Here is a 24,234-nt window from a genome sequence, read left to right as displayed (position 1 = left end):
GGTGGTAATTAATACTGAGAAGTGTCAGGAAATGTACGTTTTTATTTCTAAAAAACCCCTGATGCTCCTGGACGTCGCAATACATGGGATCAGCTTACCAAATGTTAGCAGTACTAAGCATTTAGGAGTAACATTATCCAGCGATATGAGTTGGCAGGCGCATATTGATGAAATTTTGAAGAGGGTTGCGAAGGCTTTATACATGCTTCACGTTATGAAGATACTCCGTCCGCCACAAGATCAAATGGTAAAAATTTACATCACATATGTTCGACCACTGCTTGGATACTCTGCGACTGTTTTTCATCCCTGGCTCACCGGCCACCAAGCTCAACAAATTGAGCGAGTACAGAAGCGGGCTCTCAAAATCATTGCCGGGTATGCCAAGTGTTATCAACGGCTTCTACTGATTTTGACAACGGAAACACTTAGAGACAGGAGGGAGACGATGTGCTTACGGTTTGGCCAGCAAATCCTGAGATCTCCAGAGCATAGAGGCATGCTCCTACCTACAAGAAAGGCGATCTCGGGAAGGAACACCCGATATGGTGACACGTTCCAGACATTTTGCTGCGGTGCAAGGATGCGAAAATCAAGCGCGTCATGTATAACAACTCTCATAAACATGCATATCATTGCATCAAGTTGAGGGTAAGCCCTCCACCACACTCGCCACTGCATTTGTAAAGACGTTCAATGAATGTTAAAAGGTTACTCTGTGCTTACATTCAATGCCTACCTACGTGCTATATGAGTTGATACTCGAAGCCGTGTTTTTATAATATTCCGTCTCTCCCTCTCTTTCCCTGACGAACTGAGGTATTGGGACGAAGTGGTGAATGGAAGGAAAGCAAATACCCGTTGTTAGTTTAGTGTGCAAGCTTTAGCATTTAAGGAAACGCATTGGTACTTACGAAATAACACGACATATTATGAATGAATGAGAATAAAACACAACGAAATGTTATTGCGCATTTTTATGCTGACATCTTTGTCTGACTTCCATTAAGGACAGACGATTAGGCCACTACACTGATATATTGAATATATTAAACCCAGTTTGGCGAGGAGTGGTGCCCCGAACAGAGCGATGTGCCCTGTACTCACATCAACACATTCTGATCCGTGTAGTTATACATGTACATATATAAAATATATATATATATATATATATATATATATATAATATTGTATCCCGTTGTGCTATACTACGATACATATCATAGTATCCGAAGTTGTACCGCTATTTACATCTATAAAGACGGGTTTGCTACCAAATGTGGCAATATTTGTACGTTGTGTAACCCAGCATTGATGGCCAAGTTACCTGTCATGTCATTTCATGCAGTGCCCAACCGACACGAGGCAGAAACGATTAATCTCTATATCGTTGGATCAGCTAAGCGTCAGCGTCAGCTGGCGTCAAGCTGTCAACAAGCTGCTCACCCCTGAGCAAGGCTTGGCTCTCATGAACGACATCGTCTACGGCGCCAGCAACCCTTTGCAGTATTTCTGGGTTGTATCGGGAGTTCCTTGACTGGCATCGCAACAGAACTATAGCACGTGATCATAAACCAACCCCCGATACATCCTGAAAGCGCGCTGCACTCTAGCATTCGCTTTCAGTAATACGTCCAGCGCAGTTATCCTTTATTTTTATAGGTCTTGTCAAGGGCTACGGATCTACTTAAGCACTTCGGTGTGATCGCTGGTGATGCATGTATGGGAAGAAAAGCTGTTTGGCTGTGTCCACGCTTTAACTCGGCGCTCTCGCGTCTCTTCCTACATTTGTAATGTGACGCCAAAAGATAATTAGGGATCGTTTACGATAGTTCAATCGCCTCATTTTCTAAAGATGTGGTTTGGAACTGTGATTGGGCGGCGTCTTAACCGTTTTGCCGAAACAGTGTAACCCTCGGCTGCACGGACAGCTTTATCCCAGAATGACATCGTAGGCCAGTGGTCTGATGGTGCGAGTTGGATCATGCGGCTCAACACAAAATTTTCTATCAACAAATCGCCAAGAGCTGGTAAAATCCGGGATTAGACCAGGTTTATCAAGGACGAGATTTGATGATCCCTTAAAACTCTTGAAGAAATAGCGGAGGTGGTGCCCTGACACTGTATTACCCCGACAAGGAGACAGACACATCACACAGCTTTAAACGAAACATTGGTTCTTTCGCAGGGTTAACAGCTATAAAATTGTTATAAAACTACCCTTAAAAAATGCGGCCAAAAAAATAATTCATTGATTCGCATGCATTTGCTTCTATCTTGCAAGTATTGTGTGGTACACTGTCTGGACCATCATTCACGCTGTTATCCGTATCCGTTTATTATTATCATTCACTCCGTCACCCACCAACTACAATCCCTTCCTCGCTAGACATCCTCTGACATATCACGCCTGAGAATTTGCATATCATGAAATATCTTTAGATGATGGTTAGTAGCTGAGCGCCACACGTTCCACTTTTCTCGGCGGCTGGATCCCGTCGACACTATTCTGCCCGTCTTGGCACCAGATGCCGGCTGGATTCATGACCCAACCGGCATGAAGAGATTTCTCCGAACGATGTCGACTGGATCCATGTGCGGCGGCTGTTGTGAGACCCCTTGGAGCGTTTATGGATTCAGTATTATCGGTTGAAACCTGACCGGATTGAACGTTGTCAGACCGGTTGGGCATTTCAGCCATTGGTTTGCCATTGAAGACATTATTAATACAGGGAATGAACGGGGAAGTGACATAGCGGCGGCGTGAGAAACCGCTTATGTGTGCATCTTTATTTGGTCATATATTTGACGTTTTAACTTGCCTGTTCAATAAATAATGATTAGATTGTTGATGGTGGACGAACTGTTGTCGAGGGACCTTCTCGGGGCGGGGTAGAACATTGGGCGGTGCAGTCCGTGCAGATATAACCAAGGCACCTCCTACGCGCGTGATTTTTTATGTGGTACTGCTTTGCACCGGAAGGAGTTCCCAGAAAGGGAGTGTCGATACATGTCATTTGTAAAACGAGAAAAGTGCGTGCTGCAAGTCACACGCAACCACGTTCATGCGGGGTAAAACAACGGGGCAAAAAGGGAGCGGAACAGGATGACGCAAACGACTGCTGCTCTGCAGTCATTTACATCATCTCTGTCATCTTGCAGCCAATCTTCTCGTGACTTCGTTAGCCGGAGCATGATTCACCAGTGACCTTTGAAACTCTGCAAGGTCGACTCTGACACCAATCCGTCTCAGACGGCGTTACGGGTCATTCGAAGAGACCGGCGTTTCCATGATTCCAGCTTGCGCGGACCCTCAGCGCTATAACGTTAGCAGCAGGAGATCGGTGGGTGCCATGTTACGCTGTCCCTGGGAGAGTGCGTCTCATATGGTGAGAAAACAAAATGTGCACATTTTCACGACCTAACCAGGAGCACCACGCCCCGCTTCCCACGCGCTGGACGACCCGCGTTCCGTATTTATTTCCTCATTCCGATTCCCGTTTTGCCGTACGGGCAGGGTGGAACGAAACTGGACGAGGAGAAAGCCAGTTAGAAAAAAGATGACTCCTTAGATATATGACTGACAGCATGGAAATCATCCACTGGTTCGATGCAAACAAGTAATTTATTATGTGTAAATGATTGGTTACTTAAGAACAGGAATGCGATTATATGCTACTCTTTAATCAATAAATGATCAAATAATAAAGCAGCAAAATCAAAATAATAAGCGGCAAAATAACACAATGGAGTGTTCCCGATGTGCATGAATCGCCCACACTCCCACATGTACTGCAGGAGCAAGCCAAATACATGCAGCCTTAATTTGTGGTGTAACAGGCATGCTATGTCCTCTTTTTATTATCGGGGAAACACGGGATACTTTCCGTACAAATTGGCAGCCCCTTATGACCGCAGATAAGCGTCATTTATTCTGATGATCTACCAAAATATCGAGCATCGGACTGTCTACAGCGTCTTGCTTACTTTTCCGTTACTTGGTTTCGTTTTCTGGTCGTTTACTTCTCCGTTGCCCGTTTGTGGTTTTCATTTAGTTTTTAATAATTATCCTTTGCCGTAGCGGCTGGGAGTTTTAAACCTAGCGAATCTATGTAAACATCACGTCAGTACCGCGATTTGAGACGCAAATTGTGGCGGCACTTCGTGCGATCATGAACTCCGCTCTGTGATTCCAGATTGATCTGCGGCACATCAAGCAGTCAAGGGAATCCAACCACGTGGAGCTGGGCATCGACCTTAAGGAGTACTATCCGAGCGTCGAGTGGGACATTCTCAAAGTGCCAGCCACCCGGAACGAGAAGTTCTACCCCTGCTGCACGGACCCATTCCCAGGTGTGTACATCGACCCGGTCTCCGGTTCTTGAAGGCTTTACAGCAGGCGCGCCGCCACTCGCACCTGTCAACGTCCTGGGCACCACCGTCCAGTCTCGTCTTTGTTCGGCTGCAGAGCGTGACTCAAGGCGTGGTCGTGGGGCCTTGCTCCCAAACATTTCGCTGCGTCGATTGCGGCAATCAGCGACAACGTTAATGTTCTGCACCGTTTGCTGTTCACGTATGCTTCTTGGAAACCCACCCCTACAATCGGTACGTTGGGCGGCTCTTGGCTCGCGCTGGAAAGGTCTCGACCCCGTGCTTTTGCTATTGAATGTGTGAAGTCCAGCATTTAATGGAATGCCATGCATTTGAATATACTGAAGCAAACATCAGATGGGACTAAATAACCTCACCCGCTATAACGCTTGATATACTTGTAAGTGGAAAGGACTGTCCAACACCATAGCATATCTCTGCTTAGTAAATATGCTCCTTAACACGTTACTCTTCAGATGCGTCATGGAACATTTGTATGACATTGGGGTGCTGCCAAAACTACCAGTGCCAAATTGTCATCACTTTTAAAATTTCAAACTCGCCGAGAATTGACAGCACGGTGCCGAAAGTGTTAGCTGAGCCAGATGTCATGTGCTCGTGTTTTGACCACCGTAGTGGTGCTCTTGCATATTTCGTCGTGAACTTGAGAAATCTGCTTGCATTCGCATGCTAAATTAAGGCCTTTTTCTAAGTCCTTCAACTGCCAGTCTTATTTCTGTGATAACTAGTAACCGTGCCAAACTTCTTATATTATGTAGGACAAAACGTCACTGGTGACTGGAATTGCACACATTGCTCAATATTGATGGAAGACCATTGGGCGTCGCTAATGTTTCAACATCACATTTTTCAGTATTTTATGATACTACGCTTTCATCATGTGAAATCAAATGGTAGTCAATTGTCTGATCAATTGTCCACGGTGGTGCGCCCATCTCAAGTTGAAGGTGGCCTTGAGATTTTATAGGTTCGCTAGCTTGAGCATGTGGACGTGGCTGTTCAGGTTACCCCACAGCATGGAGCCGTCGGGGAACAGATCGGGCGAGTGCGAAGCCATGGTTCACCAGGCTTTAGCTGATGTGCATTCCAAAGAAATAATGATCGAACCAATCCAGTGAAGCCCGTACCCTGTGCGGTGTCACCCGTCTTGCTGCAGCCGCCCCTCGTCCCGAGCGATCCCGTGAAGGCGTCCCAGGGTCGCCCGATATGGTATCAGAACGGTAGCGAGGTACCGCTCTGAGCAAAAGTGGTGCTGTCAGGTACTCATTCTCATCCTCAAAGAGGCACATTCTGACGAGTCATTATTCCGCGAATGAAAGATCACTGATTACTTATATTGTTTTCCTTACGTTTGCCCATTGAGTGGTCATTCGAATGCCACCACATGCGAATCACTATTGCGTTTATAAAATGGCCTGAAATCACTTAGGTTTTTTTATTCGAATAACCTCCCATTTAAAGCGTTTCACACCAGCAAAGCAGCTTTGGCGAGGAAAAATTACCTTTCGAATTTTAACATCTGTGTGGAGAATCAAAGGAGCAAAAATCAGAAAAGAAATAGGGTTTTGTGGTAAATTTAGCTCAACCTTATCGGCTCAGCCCTCGACCGATTTCAGAAAGCTACACACCTGATGTCCATACTTGTATCTCTTGCTTGTGTGAGTCTCCAATTTGATCGTGTTCCGAGCAGCCGCCAGCAGATTTCGTGTCTGTTACCCGAGGCATGTGTGGCCACTGGATGTTAAGTCCCGATTTTGGCCCGAGCCACGTTGCAATTTCCCGCATTGTGCAAACGTAAGACGCCATTTGTACCGTTATATATCATTCAGGGCGCTGGGTGTGTGGTCCTGTGCCATGCAAGTACTTGGTGTGCGGGTAAACACCATTAGTGATATTCATGTCCAGGTCGATGTCCGATTTCATCCACGTGCATCATCTCTAGCTTCGATCTGACATGGGCTAAGACACATCTCTGAACCGTGGTGCAGGGACATAGATTCGGATTTCTGACAGTTTTGGTATCATGAGCTGACAACGCGGACAGTTTTCGCAAAAATATGGACCCAATCATCTTAGAGCTTTCTGAAGCATTACAAATTAGTCTGTGATGGAATAAGCGATATGGGGTGTGTTCAGTGCATTTGGATAGACCTTGTACAACCTGCGGGATTTTGCCACCGACGACGGTCCGGGAAATCATATTTTTTTCCCTGATCTCTAAGGATATAATCACCGGGCGAAATAAGTTAAAACGAAGTCTTTAGCCAGCTGCTCTTACCCAGGAACTACTGAGTTGGCTTTCACGTTATTTATGATGTCATAGATCACGTGAAAGGTCTGACATCAGCGAAAGGTTCGACCTCAAGGCCGTCTTTCTCCTATAACATTCATTGCATAGCTTTATAACTGGCACCAAAGAAACGAGCGTGTGCTTGCACTTAACAAATGCCAAGGCCGCGTCAGGTCAAGGTCATGCTAGCTCACCATTTTGGATCTTTAATTGAGGTCTTCCGGTGCACTTGGTGTATGGCAGGCATCGGTTTTGAGGTGTGCCAATTCTGCTGACTTACTTATCAAAAAAGGACGTCACAAATCACCTTAGTTTATTATTTACAAGCTGTTCTCACACCACCTCTGATGATGATGTGGTGTAAGCCGTAAGAGTTTCACTGACCATGGCTTGCAAGCAGTCCAATCTATCAGTGAACCAAATCAGAGCAATGGAAGAATGAAAACTGAAATTGTTGCCTGTGACGGCAAAAATTGTCGTGTTGGCCTTCATCGTTGACTGCATATTCCAACGATATGAACTGACATCGAAAGATTGTTCTCTCTATCATTTTTGAAGTTGGTCGTTTGTCAGGTACTGAAAGTTTGGTGGATCTGCCTTGTACAATTCCAAAGTTATTTCCATAGTTCAGAAACGGATTTCTTTTAACCTCCATGCGGTCGCCGATAAAAAGTTTCCCATTTACATGGAGTGTCTGAAGTAAGGTCGCTGGTTTGTAGAGCCGAGAGACATTGGGCCTTTGCTGACAAGCTCCTGATCCTTGGTCCTGATCCTCGATCCAAGCTCCTAATCCATCCCAAAAAGCTCTGGTGCCTTGGCTGAGAAGCAGTTAGTCGTATGCTTATTTTTGGAGTATATTTCAAGTATTGAGTCATACGCCATGATGAAATTCAGTAGCGAGAAACAATCCAGTTGGCTGATAAGTGTCATGGAGGATGGTCGCAGCGGCCTCGCGCTTCAACGTGATTGGTTGAAACGTGACGGCATGTGCAGGACGACAAATACAATTATTTGCTTTTTAACACGCGATCGGGTGGGGGTCGAATCGACTCCCCCCCCCCGAAGTTTTTCCAGAATGGTTTCGAATAACGCGGCGTAGCCGCACCAAATTTTGTGTAGATGTAGACAATTGAATAGTGGATCGTTTGGCATCAAAATTAGATGTACCTTCTAAGGTCACTGACCTGTGGCAGGTCAAAGTCGGGCCATGGTTTCAGCGAAGTCAATTTTTAGGGAATCGTTCAATCTCATGCAACAACGGAGTGCTAGACGAAGCCATACATCTCTGAGATGCTTCCTTAGACAACACAAAAATTGAATGAGCAAATTATGTTGAGATAAGGTCAGGCATAAAAGTCACACCAAGGTCAAAACCAACTCGTTTTGTTTCCCTAGGGCTTGCTGTATAGGATAGTTTCTGGTGCTCATTTCGAATTTATTGATAGCAGGAACCGCATCATACATCTCCCATGGACTTTTTGGATGTCAGAATAGGTCACTAACCTTAAATGACCCGGGTCAACATTTTGTTTTAGGAACATACTGCCTAGCGTAATCTTTGTCACTTTGTCAAATGTAACACACAAAGCAGTCTTATATGATTTTGGTCACCTTGACCTTCAAAAGATCAAACAAGGTCACTGACCTCAAATGAGCATGTGACCTTTTGCTCCGAAACGGTTATCTAGGTTTTTGGGGCACTTTGGAGACCAACCTGGAACTTGACATGGTTGACATTTTTTTTATCCGAAGGTCATAACCTAGGAACCTGAAACTTTGACCTACGTGAGTTCATGTACAGGTCAACCCACTCTGTAAATTTATTGTCTCTAGCTTTCTTAGTTCCCAAGATCTCAGGGGTGTCAAATTAACGCCCGCACCCGAGCGAAGGGTGTCTAGCCGGCCACCCGGGCGCGTATTAAGGCATTCATAATAAAAGAGCTTTACCTCACGAAGTGCCAGTTTTCAGTCAGTGGCCGACGACTAAGCCATCTCATACGGTACGCAGTAGACGTGCAGACACGCGCAAGCCATGAAGACAGCATGTTCATTTAAGCGTGAATATCGGTCCCGCTTCTTTCTGCACGGTAATACGCCGAAATTAGCTTGGCTCATTGCGCAACCAAGTCAAGATAGATATTTGCATAAGCTCTTTTTCTCAAGTGCATGAGACAGCTGGGAGCACCTGGCACTGCAAAAGTGCTCAAACAAGGATTAGAATGATTTAGGTTGCGGAAATGAAACGAAGTAAATTATGTTCGGGTGTTGGTGTGTGTTGTGTGTTTGTGTGTGCGTGTGCTTGGTAAGCATCCGTGCAAATATGTTTATGTATACGTATATGCGTCCGTGGGCATTTGCGTGTGGGCTTGCATTTCTTTGTATGTGCGTGTGTGTGTGTGTGTGTGTGTGTGTGTGTGTGTGTGTGTGTGTGTGTGTGTGTGTGTGTGTGTGTGTGTGTGTGTGTGTGTGTGTGTGTGTTGTGTGTGTGTGTGTGTGTGTGTGTGTGTGTGTGTGTGTGTGTGTGTGTGTGTGTGTGTGTGTGTGTGTGTGTGTGTGTGTGTGTGTGTGTGTGTGTGTGTGTGTGTGTGTGTGTGTGTGTGTGTGTGTGTGTGTGTGTGTGTGTGTGTGTGTGTGTGTGCGTGTGCTTGGTAAGTCACGCATCACGCCACCAAACAGTGTGTGACGGATACTTGCTCTGTTGAATCTTGGGGCGTAGCTCAACCAATGCCGGTGTTGGGCTGTTCAGCGTATTTATAAAGACAAAAACATTGTAGTTAGCATATTTTGCGGTAGCATGGGCGGGCTGCCAGCCGTCAGCATTCGCACTCACTGATTTTAACTGTATCTTTATAGCTATGTAACATCACCGGCAATTCATAGCTATGAATATCCAACAAAGTGTGAATTCAAGGTGTTGATGGATGTGCCTGTACACTTCCTCCGTTAATTAGATAATTCCGTCTTTCTTGGCAGGGTGTGACGAGGCTTTGCGTCTGTGAGTCTCTAATACCGCAGTTAATCACCTTTGCCGCGGCTGAACAAGGGAGGCACTCCTGATCGCTTGTTCTTGGATGATTGCCTACACTAAAAAGGCGAGTGCGCCTTTGTCACGCTGAAAACTTACCCGGGAAGCACCACGCCACCAAGCAGTAATGGACGTCAGCGCGGGCGATTGAAAAAGTTGGCAATCTATGCTTAAACTTGGTTAAAAGTTTTGTTAACGTGAAGCGATCCTTCTTACAAAAAGGCCTCTGACAAATGCTTAAGTTGACAGGATGACTGGGCTGTCTCTTGATAAAAGCTGGGCTCCACTAAACGTGTGCCTCGATCCCGTTCATGTTTCCAGCAAACATGTTCAGTCCAAAAACCACTTCCGCCGGCTCCAGTAGGACTCGACAATGCCATGAAAAGAGAAAATGCTAATGTGGCCCAGAAACCACGTACAAATTGCCATGTGGAAGAATTTATCCAAGTCTAGTATTCTTACATTTTCACGTTCTCTTACGTCGTTGTGATGACTACAGTTGACTCGTTTACTGTCGTTTAGTGCTTACGGAGAAACAGCCGATGGCACACGCCAGTATTTAATTTCAGTTCCACGCTGTGGCCAGACTCGACTCCTCTCTGTTCTTTCTTCCTATTTCACCATCAAATGAATCTTGGTAGAGGCGAAGTGGTGTTGTTTAGTTACTTCTATTGGCTGGCAATGTTGCAATTTGCCTCTTGGCTCAATTTGTGAAAGGTATGACCGGATAAACCGTGTTCGTTTCCGAGATATGTTTACGCTGGCTCTGGTCTTGCTATTGCCCTGCTTCATTTCATGAACGGTGGTGGTGGTGGTGGGAGCCTGCATGCTCTGTAGGAAACCGCACTTCAGACGTGATAAACGTACGGGCAAAAACATATGTCAAAAGGTTTTAGCCAATTGTAGGTTGAAAAGGGCCGAAGAGTTGCAGTAAGAAGCCGCTAGAAGCTTTTGCGCCTCTTAAGTCTGTTGTCACCGGGAAAGGCTTCGAGGTACCCCACGATACAGCCTTAAAAAAGAGCTAGTCAGAGTGTGTCCAATCGATACTCACTTAGTCCCATCGCCCAATGGTTAGAGCTGCACTCGGATGAAAGGCTCAGTGTTCCCCGAACAGACTGTGGCTGCATGCATCTGAGCTCAACGCCCCTCAAGCAAATACTGTAAGCGGCAAAGTTACTTGAAAACGCCATTCTGAGGACGCGGCACTGAGGGCTCGCTCGCCTCCTCGGCTGATCGCGAGCTGATTGGTCCCCGGGTATCAGGGTCGACCCCGCTTTAGCTGGAAACGTGCATACTCTTGGTGACAACTGAGGGGCGAGGTCATGCTGACGGTTCCCCGAGCCAGGCTCACTTCAGCTGCATATTGATCTCATGTCTGCCCTGGCCTATATGAGCGCCGAGCCTGCCGTCTCTGGCTGTTGGGACAAGTGTGCGCTTGGACGAAGGGTCGAGGGCCTCTGCACCTGCCCTCGACGCTGAAACAAGTGTCCGCGACACACCTCGGCGTCACACGAACCTGGCGGCGTGCGCATGCGCCGACATAAGGCCGTCGCACTGGGGGTGTCAGGGTCCAATCAGGTTGTCACGTTTTATTTGAGTGTGCGCACCAGTTGCGCGCTGATGATAAGAAAATGAATATGTTTGTAGCACTGCGCTACGACAGATGAGACTGGTAGGTCTCTGACAGACTTGTATGAGTTTTAATAAGCTCAAATTTGTTATGCTGAATTAATGACTGAACACACCAGGAAGTAGCTCGTCTCGTGTCCTAGGCCTGCTAGATTTACTTCAGCCTTTACATGAGCGCAACACAAGAGCTTTGTGAGACGTTAGGATGACGGTTCGCTGCATTCTGTTTCATATGTTCGTGGAAAGCTGCGGCTGATCATCATAACCCCGTCAATTTCGCAGAGTCTGCTTGCAAAGGCCCGCGCCGCAGTTCTGGCAAGGCTTTACCCTGGATGGGTGATACGCTTCTATGGCCCTGACCCTAATCCAGGATAGCCAGGAAACAACTGAGATCGTCGATTCAGTCCTCCTCCGTCGGGTTGGAGGGTCTAGATGTCGCACCGCAATTGGCATGACGATACAATTCGTATGAAGAATCCAAGAGTAGCCGTCTTCACGATGAATTAATCCAGTGAACATTTTTTAAAAAAATTACATGCTTTTATGAAGGTTTGACATATACTCAACACCCTGTCAAGGGAAAGCCCTGCAATTTTATCCACACGCAACAGGTAAGCCACATGTATCCAACGTAAAAGAAGTTTGTTGTATTAAACGGGACTCTTGATAGACATTTTTCAGCCCTTGCCTTTAGTTCACCCAGAATCTAGAAAATACTATACCTGGCAATCAGCATGGTGCATCGGTCGAGGGCGTCGGATACCAGCCACCTTATTATTGTGTACATCGGTGCTATGTGCGGCAAGGCAGGCTTTAAAGATAATTTTATTCAAAGACTATTCATCTTAGATCATGTAAAGGTATGCAAGTCACGTAAGTTCTGTAAGGAATGTAAACAAGGTCTACAAGTACTGTAAGTAGTACCGCATGCCTCTGAACAGGAGCACCACGAGGCTATATTAGTTTGTGTTATCGCTTCTGCGTCAGAGATACCACCGAGTGTTTTTAATAAGTTTTGAAGAGTTTTGGTTGGAGGAGATTTGACATCATTCCTGATCCTGCTCATAGCCAGCCAGCCGCACTTTTATCAAATAATGCGTCCTTACGAACATGGTCTAAATCTTTTCGAAGCTTTTCTGGCAAAAAAATAGCTGATAAAAGGCATTTGGTTAGAACATAAACTCTGAAAACTTTTTAAAATGTCTTTTTAGTTTTGTACCGTATCCGTGGCGAAAACGGCTAGCAGCACAGCATATTTTTTCGTGTACGTGTTTCCTTGGAACCGCTGTCAGCAGTGTTGGAAATAATGCTGACCGAAATTGTCCAGCTATTGATGTTCTGGCAAAAAGTATTGCCTTACGAAGTATTAAAGATAACGAGAAATATATTCAGAATATCGTTTTGTATATACATTCATATTTTGATGTGGCTCCACAACTATCTTTCAAGAACGAGAAACGGTGCCTTAGGGCATGAAAGCTCAGCTCCTTAGAAACTATATTGTCGAACATGTGTTTGATGGAAATGCTGGAAACACAACGAAACTTTCCCAAATATTTAGTGTTTGTCTCTCTCTCTACCGTTTCTATGCATTTCTTATAAGTTGCTTGGGCGTCACACAGAACCGTTTATTGGTTATCAGAACGTTACGTAGTCTAGGGGCTTAAGATCGTAGTTCGTTGAGGGCCTCGACTTATCGGCCGCTCTCCAACAAATCGCAGCTGAGCCCACGTGCATACACTACGTCCGCTCCTTCTCCTCCCACTTCCGCCTTGCTCTCCCATATTGATATGGATCCCTACGAAATAACACATCATGCTAATGAAAATCCCGCGGAATGCAGGCATCCTTGAAAGATCTTGAAAAATGCAATATCTTCATAATTATTCCCAATTTCTGGTTCGCTTTTGCCGCACAGCTCTCAGATACCAAAGAAAAACATGAAGGTATATGAACCCAAACTTACCCTACTATTTGATATAACAAAGCAATAAATTCCTCATAAGGAGAGAATGGGCGTTGGGAACTACATTTGGGCTCAATTACCTCCATCTAGCTCATTTAGAATTCGTTCTGTTCGCGGTATCCCAGGCTAATCGATCGCGTCCTCACCTTTTCCCTTAACACGCACTCGGGGGGGGGGGGGGGGCGGACGTCAAATTGACCCCGGAGGTTTTTCCGAAATGGTTTCTGAACGGCGCGGTGTAGCCGCTAGTTGTAGACAATTGAATAGTGGATCGTCTGTAATAAAAAATAGATGTACCTTGTAAGGCCACTGGCCTACGGCAGGTCAAAATCAGGCCATGGTTTCAGCGAAGGCAATTTCTGAGCAATCGTTCAATCTGATCCAATAGTGGAGTGTAAGACGAAGCCATACATCTCTGAGATACTTTCTTAGGCAACACAACAATTGAATGAACGAATCGAATTGACCTACGGTCAGTTTTGAAGGTCAGACCAAGGTCAAAACAAACCTGTTTTATTACTTTAACGCTTGCTGTATGGAGTAGTTTCTGGTCCTCATTTTGAATTTATGAACAACGGGAAACGCATTATACACCTCCCATGGACTTTTTAAAGATCAGAATAGGTCACCGACCTAAAATGACCAAGGTCGACATCATGTTTTCAGGGAAATACTGCCTAGCGTAGTCTTTGTCACTTATTCAAATCCAAACTCAAAGCAGTCTTGCATGATTTTGATCACCATGACCTTCAAAAGGTCAAACAAAATCACTGACCTTAAATGAGCATGTACCCCTTTACTCAGAACACATATAACTTCCAGAGGTCATTTGAAGACCTACCCGGACCTACCTAGACCTAACCTTGTTTGACCTCATTTGACACAAAGATGGCTTAGGAACTTTAAACTTTGATCTACGTAAGCTCACGTACAGGTCACCACACCCTACGCATTTGGTGTTTCTAGCTCTCTTAGTTCTTGAGATCTCGGGGGGGGGGGGGGTCAAATCGACTCCCGCGCTAGCGAAGGGTATCCAAACGGCTACTCAGCACGCGTTAGCAATGCGGCGAAACTAAACCTCTAATGGGGGTGTATGCTCTCGAAAATCATTAGTCACCACACACAGTCGTGAATATCAGTTTTGAAGGCAACGGAATTCACCCATGTTAATCGTACAAATGATCTGCATTTCTAGTGTGTTTCACGTTGTAACTTATATAAAGGTGGACGTAAAACTGGGATCTCGGCTGGCCCCACGAGGATATCCATTGCATGACAACTGGATTGGAGTGGACAGGTCTCGTACTATGCCAGTAGCCACCTACGTTCTTTTTTTATATCCCCGTTAGCTGTCCTCTTAGAAAGACCTAATCAATAAATGAGACGGTGCACTGTATCCGACGTCATTTCTCATTCCGATGGTCCGGTAGCACGCAAATGCCGGCTAAACATTCGGAGACTGATATGAACGAGATCATCAGCTTTCACATGTCATGCAAGCGTGTTCATAGCGACAGAACAACCTTAACAGACACAACGCAGTCCATCTAAACCAGACATAACTCATTCCGCCCAAAAAGACTTCTCACAAACTCAATAAAACAAAATTCACATTCTGTACAAGCGATGTATACTGTCACAAAGGAGACTGCATCAAGTGCGGTGTACAGTTTCCTGTCCTCAGGCAAACACATCATCAAGCCATCAGATACATCATCAAACACCACACGTCATGACATCAGGCCATCCCCGCCTTCGCAGCCACACACGGTACGAATACTGCACAACGTTAAACCGGACTCCCTCCCAGCCTCGCTCACAGCAGCAGCCCGAGCCGGGCCGGCAATCGGGACCGGCGTGTGGTGAGCGGCTGTGTGCACCATTACAGGCATCGTAGGTTATGGCACACATCACCTCCACTCTTCAGTACTATGCAAACACAAGGTATCTTGCATACTTCCCCAAACACATTTCGACCCCAGTGCGTGCCATCACCTCAAACTCTGTATTTGGAACGATTAGAACGACCTCAGACGGCAAAGGCCCGCTAGCCTGTAGCTAGAGCAAAATACTGAAAGGCCCGGACGGTTCTGCAAGAGGGCACCTGATGTACATGCAACAAAGCACTGGACCAAAGCACTGAAATGAGAGAAAACAACCTGCATAAGCACATTTCTATAGTGTGTCCTCTGTTTACTTAACTATGAAACTCGCCGTTTCCTAGCATCAACTTGACATGACATGTTCAGCGCCTCAGCACTCCGTTTTGCTCCACGCAGTCCTGCAGGGTGCGCGGCGCTGCAGCACGACATTGTCTCAGATCCCGCAGGTAGGGGTGGTCACCCCCTCCGTCCTTCAGAGGACCACCGGCAAGCAACACTGACGTCCACGAAATGGACAGCTCCTCCGCCTCTCCAACCGGAGGACGGGAATGGTGGACGCGCTTTTCCCCTGACGTAGTTTACGCTGGGCGTGGAGCTGGCTCTGGCGGACAACGGAGGACGTGGCGGCGCACCAGTCCGCTCTGAATGTCGACAGCGCCTCCCCTACTCTGAAAGCCGACAGCGCCTTCCCTCATGTCGGGCCTCGCTCAGGGTGATCGTCCAGATCCTGAAGAATGGACTCCTGCATCTTGCTTAGGAGATCCGACGGGATGCTGCGTGCACCGACCGTTGCGTTAGCCACAGATGGGGAGGCTGCGGGGCCTCCCCGTCTGGCCCCGCAGCCAGACGGGAGGCCCCGCAGAGACCACCGCGGGCGCCGAAAGGTCTGCCGGTCTGACGTTACGGAAGATCCACGAAGTCATCATCATCGCTGTCGTCATCGGTTCGGTCCCGTGCGTTTTCCGTGGGAAGCTGAAAGCTGACATTTCGGTGGCCTCCCCAGACGGCCGTGGCGTCAGCTCCATGACGAGGCTGGCCTGCGCCCTCCGTGTGGCAAACCGTGCAGATGGCGTATCACGTCGTCCTACTGAAGTCCACTTATTTAAAAATCGGCGTATTTCATTGGAAGGAGGTAATTTTCTCCTCCCAAAATTGTTCAATCTACAGAGACAACTGACTTTATTACGGCTGACTTGATGTTGACTAGCTATTACAGCATGGTCTTTTTTGTAACTGTTAGGTTGATCTTTCAGTTCTAAGACCCCGAATACGTGAAGTCTCCAATTGCTTCTGACTGTGGTACTTTTTTACTGTGGTACTGACTTTCTGACTGTGGAGTCCGAGACGTTTGAGATATCAACACGTTCAGACGTCTCATAAGCACCCACCGCAAGTATTCTTTGCAAAACGTAGTGCGGCTAAGGTGGGTACACGTACGACGGAACAGTTACTTGAGTACTAATGTTTTGAGTAATGCTGTTCTGCAGCAAATCACCTGGAAACCTTAAGGGTCGGGTCTTCGAAACCTTGCAGCCTAGCCGTCTTCCTTCGGGCAGACCTTTGAACACGCCGGCTATCGGACGTTAGGATGTAGGAGCCCAATGGACTACACTAATGACGTAGGACGTGTATTTAGGACGTGTATTTCTAACTGCGCGCCCGGTTGTGATCACCGATTCCTTTTGGCTTCTGTATCTCATGTAGTCATAAACTTTTTGTACCGGGTATCAGGTGTCAGAAGGTAAGAGCTGGAATGATTGTGTATGTTAGTATCGCTCTATTGCCGAGGTCCGCACAGACCTGGTAAATTTCTCATTTTTCTGTTTACCAGTCAGTGGCTGGGTCTAAGTCACAAATAGGTAAGTGATGTCACGAGCATTGTGTTTCAAGAAATTGTGATGTTGCAAAGGTAATTTTAGACAAACGTACCCCATACATTTTTTGCATCCAAATGATTTGAAAAATCAGTGCAAGGTGGCCTGGCCAGGGCTCTACACACGAGTGTGAAGATGAGCGCACATGTTTTTTGTAGGTGTCCAATGCACAGGATTTTTTTCAGACTGGCCGCGGACATTCTGTGTTATAATGACCTTGGTTCATACACCTATGCGTCACCTTCAGCCACTGGCCTTCGCACACTGATTTGTCAAATTTGCTAGCCGGCCAACACAAAGCCACCTTTTGATCAAAATGTCAGCATATTCCATTATATTGTTTGATGACAGTTGACATTAAAAGTATACATCATCGTGATGGAAGGCCCATTTACCATTTCTTTAATAATCCCCAAGCTTCTTTTTCGCACAAAGAAAACTACTGCGAATGGGCTTGGGACTTCCGTGTGGTCGTACACTCTGCTGTTATAAATGTGTTACGAAACATAATGATTGTCTAAAAGACAGACCAAGTCTAGCCAACAACACCCAAAACTTACGGATTATAAAACCAGCTTAAACAGACATTACCGATTCATTAGATCAACACCACCACAACAAACACGAAGAAGAACACAAATGACGTGATGCCGAAGTCGAACCTCGCGTTTTGTTTTTCAATACGTCGCTTGAGCGCCGCAAGTGTGGTGAAACATGACAAACCAGCCGCGATCCGTCAGCACTATTGCTCACACTCTTTACGATGGCTGCCTGGAAACGCATACGCGAAAAAATATATGCAGTAACAAATGAGTCGTTTTGCATGTTTCGCTCGCTCGCGCGCCGAGATAAACAACGAGATTATTTGTAGGTTAGGTTCATCAGTGTACGGCATATACGGCATCCGCATTTTTCGATTTAAAAGAAGCCCCGGTCGCCTTACATTCGTGTGCATTGAAAGCAGTTTTGTTTTTCCTTTGGACGACCGGGCTCCCAACACTTCTGTCTTTCGCCACAGCGAACGTTTTTGCTGCGTGTTTTTGCAAAACATACATGCGTCTGTTTTGCACCGCAGCCTGACCATTCGCCGCATTATATCGATCGCACGTGCTCCATGACCCCGATCTAACAAAGGACACAGTTTCTCGGTCTGGACAGCCGAGGGTATATTTATCATTGGTGTAGAGAGCACACAGAGAAGTCAGGCGGCTCGATTAACATGAGGGCGTGTCTGCAGGAATGACCCGAATGTGGAGTTTTATCTCAAATAAGCGCTGCTGGAAAGGTCGACGTAATAGCAGCGCCAAGGACACTAGTCGTTTCAGAGCCACAAGCGGCAGTTGTGAAGCTGGTTTGCTACTCTTTCTCGGCTCGGACGTAAACTTACCGCTCTAGCCGTCTTCCTGACCTCGGTGGCCGGCGCCGTCCGCCCTGGGTGAGGTGGGCGTCAGTAATGAGTGAGGTGGGAGCGGTGCCGCGGCTATCGTGCGTCCTGGGCGAGGTGGGTGTCCGTCCTGACTGAGGTGGAAGTGGCGCCGCAGCGGCCGTCCGCCGCTTGCCTCGGGTCGGGTCAGTCGGGTTCCCCATCGCGGCGCACAGGGGAGGGGTAGGGGTGCATGCAGTAGATCCAGGGCCGCCTGACTTTTCGATGTTTCCGCAAGACGCTCAATATAGCTCGTCCACTCTATACATTTAAGTTATTGCGCAGCTATTCTCGGCGGTTGGTAGATGGGCAGTGCAATGACCTTTCGCGTAGCCTAACATCCGTGGCATTGTCAATGGCGAGACAGCAGGCTGAGCGGGTCTTAACGTCAACGATGCGGAAAATGTGGAGCTAAGCGCCTGGGTCGGGCCCAGCTAGCGATGCTTTGGACGGGCTCTCTCTTCTCTTTATATTATCTCTTCATATGCACTACCACCAATAAATCTCCAGCTACAAGTAGCACGTATTCTTTAAGAATTGTGCAACAGTATTTTGGAAACAATTGGGCGTAGGTAATTCGATCAGGAACAGCGTTTCCGCGACAACGCAAAAAGGATTGTGTATGGATTATGTTGCACCTGGAGGAGAAAAAGGGAGAGGTTGACGGACCGTGGATCTACTCGTTTCAGGGCTTTTCAATTATTGATGCTAGATTCAGGCAAAATAAACGGGTAGAGACGTGAGAACAGCTTTATGGGTAAGCGGACATAATGCTTATGAATAATTACGCAAAAACAGCACTATCCGCCACATAGGCGCAGCAGCACGTATTGAGAAGTCACAAAGCCATCTTTCCCAAAACCGAAAGCAAATGCTGTAACCTACTGTGTGACAACCGGCTGCGACCTACCCTGTCTAAACCGAGACGGGTCGCGTCAAGAAGGATAGCTGCATAGTCTACACACACTCGTAGTCCAGTGGGTGGTAACCAATAAGCCTCCAAAATATCAGCGGTTCTCCGATACTACGAAGTCAACACAAACAAAAAACTTTTACAAGGTCATTGACCTCTGCGACTGAAGTTTGCATGCTTTGGCAGGCCAAGGCATGCCAATCCCAATGCTAGCTAATGTTCCAGCCATAGACATCAGCCATGGGTATTTTGTGCGCTATATGTATTGTGCGCAGACACCATGGGCATCAGAGTATCTTCGTTTGCCAAGCTCATGACAGCAGAAAGTAGTTGTGGGAATTTCCCCCCCCCCCCCAATCTGTACATTGAAGTGTGGATGCAGTGCGGTACGATTCTTTGCCTTTTACGATGCATTCAACAGAGCCTTGTACGCCGCTAGTGTACGCGTCAGCAAACCCATAAGAAATGACGAGTTTTTTTCTCTGTTGCAGATATCTATTTTAACATGACCCTTCGCCGGAAGACGTTGTTCTACACCGTGAACCTCATCATCCCGTGCGTGGGGCTCTCGTACCTGTCGGTGCTCGTGTTCTACCTGCCGGCCGACTCCGGCGAGAAGGTCGCCCTCTGCATCACCATCCTGCTCTCGCAGACCATGTTCTTCCTGCTCATATCGGAGATCATGCCGTCCACCTCGCTGGCCGTGCCGCTACTCGGAAAGTACCTGCTCTTCACCATGATTCTGGTCAGCATCTCTGTCATTTCCACGATCGTCATTCTCAACATCCATTACCGCAAGCCGTCCACGCACAAGATGGCGCCATGGGTGCGCCGCTTCTTCATCCACAAGCTGCCGCCATTCGTCCTGATGAAGGTGCCCGAGGAGTCGTCCACCACGTCCCCGTTCGAGATCAAGCCCAACGGCTTCCACGGCTACCAGCGGGCGCCCACGGACCTGGATGAGGGCGTTCGACTGCATGCGCTCAACTACTTCGATGACGAAAAGAAGTACCCGTTTGAGATTGAGCGGGCTATTCAGAACGTCAAATTCGTGCACCATTGCTGGAAAATCCAGGATCAGTACGACGAGGTAAGACTGATGGCCATTTTCACGCTTAAAGGCCGGCCTCCTAAGCTCCACCGATGGCTGTATCGGCTTAATTAGTGACTCTGACATGCGGCGTGCCGAGTGTACGCAGATGTGGACATCGTGTTTGGATTTTATGGTCTTTTTTCCCACTGCTTGAAAGCAATGTTCATAAGTGTCTCCGTCGACATCAAAGTAATCTGCATGAGCACGTTCCGAAGTGCACAAGACTGCATGTGCACAAGCAGCTTCTGTCTCTGAGCGAAACTTAGGGCCGTCGGTCGGTTCTGCGCACGGAGAGAAATAATGAAGCGGTGCTGACTGAGCGCTGCTCGACCCACTGGCAGCGGTCACGACAGCATTTCTAGATAGCTCGCGTCCGTTTCGCAGACACAGGCGCGCTGACCGAACACCTTGACGCATGACTGGGTGAGCGGAGCAGCTCTCTGCTGTCGGTTGTGGGCCGCCCGCCAGGTCGAGCCTGCTGGCTATTTCCAGCCCACGGCGAGCGACAGAGCGGTCCGGGCCTTCTGCGTCGACCGCGACCGCCGACCGCGAAAAGTTACGGCCGTCCAGCCTGTAAAGCATACGAGTCGTTAGTATGTCTGACGCCCGCACAGTCGCCGTCCGCTCTGAGTGGCAATTGGACTTTCTGGAAACGCGGTACGGCCGGTGGGGCCCTAGAGAATGTCTTTCAGAAGAGCTGCTGCTCCTGCGTACAGCTAATTTGCCATATGCGCACGCGGCGGTAGTAATTTCGAGAAAGCTACCACTTATGTGAGATTGATGTAGATCTGCGTAAATCTGTCATGAGAACCGGAGGCCTAATCTGCCTATGTTGACGTTCAGAAGGCCACAATGTCAGTAACCACCGTTGCTGAGGATTGGTATATTCCTCCATTATCTGTATAAGGTGATGTTGGTTGCCGTCACGTGATGAAGAGGTCGGGTTCAGTGGGTGGCTTTAACTTATCAGGAGATCCTGTGGATTCTGCTTGCACTCGTTAATGCCACCGTTGGTTATTGAGCTTTAAGGGCGCGTCAGTTGCCCTTGTTGTTTGCGCCTCGTCAGTGTACCCATTACTGTAGCCAGTGGCGTTGCCTCGGTCACAAGGCATCTCGCGTACCCGCGGGGAGCGTGCCGGCGTCTCGCGGGTCCGCGTGGCGGGCTACGGCGTCGGGTTGCACTGCCGCCCGGGGCGGCCGGCGGCGCAAGCCAGTGCCGGTGTCGGGCCGGCGCGTGAGAGTCGGCCGACGCGCAGGCAGCTGGCCGGCCGTGCAACAGCGCGCGCTCGTCGCTATTGATCGCGCCGGCCGACCATTGCAGGAGGACCAGGACTGGGCGTTCATCGCCATGGTCATGGACCGCGTGCTGCTGCTGATCTTCAGCGTGGTCTCGCTGCTCGGCACGTTCGTCATCCTGTGCGAGTCGCCGTTCCTGTACGACACGACGCCGGCGATCGACATCCAGCTGTCGGAGGTGGCGCACCAGATGGACATGTTCGGCGACGCGTGAGGCGGCCGCCCCTGCCGGCTCGCGCTCGTCGCCGGCGCCGCGCGCGCACGCGCTCCACACCGGCGTGACTGACGGGGAAGCGTCCGCGATGGGCGTCAGTGTGAACTGCTGACGTCGGCACGCGTCCCAGTGACGTGGTTGAAGAGATCACAGCCCAGTGATGGCGGCACCAGTGCTGCGACCGCACCTCAGCGCCGCCGCTGGCGGGATCAGGCGGCGGCGGCACTGGTCACGCAGACGCACGTCAGTGACGTTCGGACGCGGCGGCACGTCAGGCAGGCGCCGCAGGGGGCCCGCGTGGCGCTGCTCGGCGGCAGACGCGTCGTCGCGCCCCGTCACACCGTGACCCGGCCGACACGGCCGTCACACCGGGACCCGGCCGTCACGGCCCAACACGTCGGGACCCGGTGGTCACGGCCACATCGCTGACGGCACCGAGCACGTGCAGACGCTACCAGTGACATCAGAAAACTGGGTTTATATCCATTATATTGGGTGACTGGCTAGTGTGTTTTGCGTGAGTAGGGTGCGCTGTGAGCTGATTGAATTTCGTACGGTGCATGGCGTCTGCATGCTTTGTGCAATGTTCTGCATTAGGGGGGATCCTACGGTGGTTAGTGCGTGCCAGGAGCAAGACGTGACTTTTGATCGGCCTTTTCGGCCAAGAATTCGAAAGCAAAATTGAGCGTTTGTTCGATATCGATCAGTGCAGACCCAGCCTTATAAAAATATGACGACTAGATGAACTATGCATATCAGTATCGCTCGTGTCTGCTGCGAAACTGAACTTAAACGCTGCCGTAAACTACGATCGCCATTATAAAAGGCATATTAGCCAATTTAGCGTGATTTCCACAGCAGCGTGGATTCTTTTCAAAAAATAGCTTTCGGTTGGCGAGTTGTGAGTTACACACCAAGTGCACACACAGACACCAGACATTGAACACATATTATTTGCAGTGCATATTTAACGGACAAAACTGCTTGGAATTGAACTGGATGACGTCGAACTGCATATAATTTAATTATGCAGAAGATTCTTCGGATTGTTCAGCCGTTTTTCCAGCGCTTTGCTTTTATAACGCCATAATGTCATAAATAGTTGGCTATCAAATGCAAACAGGGCCGAGATGAGCTCAATGAACCCCGATTTTGGTGAAGCAGGGAGGCCGGAAAAGCGTCGTCTGGGTTTAAGGACAAAAGCAGGGGGGCGTGATCTGCCTGCAGTCACGTGGCCGGCACGGACACAGAGCGTGGCGTACCATAACAGCAAACCGAATGTGGGCTCCTTACCAACAGTGCATATAGTTCTTCAGGAACTTCTCCTCCCAACTAAATTGCAACTAGCTCTTTTACAATGGCTTGGTTGCTTGATACATATCATATTTTTGAATCACTGGAAGCATAAATTGGTTTGCGCTCCGTTGAACTCGACGTAGTTATCGCGCTGTAATCATTGCTAGCAAGCCATCTCATTGGCCAGCTCTGCTGGCCAGTTCGCCGGCTGTACGAAGCCTCACCGGTCGCTGGCGTGGTCGTCATGGTCTGGACAGAGAGGCGGAGCGCCGACCGTCGATGGCGCAGATACACTGATGGCAGAGCGCCGGCCGGCGATGACGCAGAGACACCGATGGCAGAGCGCCGGCCGGCGATGACGCAGATACACTGATGGCAGAGAGCCGGCCGGCGATGACGCAGAGACACCGATGGCAGAGCGCCGGCCGGCGATGACGCAGATACACCGATGGCAGAGCGCCGGCCGGCGATGACGCAGATACACCGATGGCAGAGCACCGGCCGGCAGAGACACCGATGACAGAGCGCCGGCCGGTGATGACGCAGAGACACTGATGGCAGAGCGCCGGCCGGCAGAGACACCGATGGCAGAGCGCCGGCCGATGATGACGCAGAGACACCGATGGCAGAGCGCCGGCCGGCGATGACACAGAGACACCGATGACAAACTCCGGCGACGACGCCGCGTCTCCGAACGCCGACGCCGCTAAAAGCCTCTTAGCGCCGCCGGGGACGACCTGGCCTCGACCCTAGCCGGGCTGGTCGGCGAGCTTCTGAGAAGTGACCGCGCCACAGACGCCGCTGCTGTGCCCGGGCGGCGTCAATGGCGCAGAGCCGTGTAGACCACGCACAGGCCGGCTACTGAGATTATGCGTGCGACCATAGCACGCTCAGCGTTAGTTGCTGCGGACCTCGGTGCTAATGGCCGCTCTGGGAAAGG

The 24,234-nt window shown here is 48.8% G+C and overlaps 1 protein-coding gene across 1 annotated transcript in view; it reads left to right on the top strand.

Annotated features, from left to right (window-relative positions):
* The window catches only part of LOC119103129 (acetylcholine receptor subunit alpha-L1-like), a 50,991-nt gene extending 28,961 nt beyond the window's left edge, over nt 1–22,030 (top strand). Inside the window, exons 5-7 of the mRNA XM_037226580.1 lie at nt 4,197–4,353; nt 19,887–20,485; nt 21,810–22,030. Coding sequence (XP_037082475.1) covers nt 4,197–4,353; nt 19,887–20,485; nt 21,810–21,998 — 945 coding nt within the window. The 3' untranslated portion in view covers nt 21,999–22,030. The remainder of the gene's footprint in view (nt 1–4,196; nt 4,354–19,886; nt 20,486–21,809) is intronic.
* Nucleotides 22,031–24,234: the final 2,204 nt, after the last annotated feature.

The sequence above is a fragment of the Pollicipes pollicipes genome, unplaced genomic scaffold (assembly GCF_011947565.3).
Source record: "Pollicipes pollicipes isolate AB1234 unplaced genomic scaffold, Ppol_2.1 Scaffold_5724;HRSCAF=6776_pilon_pilon_pilon, whole genome shotgun sequence".
Taxonomy (NCBI): Eukaryota; Metazoa; Arthropoda; class Thecostraca; order Pollicipedomorpha; family Pollicipedidae; genus Pollicipes; species Pollicipes pollicipes.
Note: the sequence above shows the minus strand (reverse complement) of the source record. Positions and strands in the feature narration are given on the sequence as shown.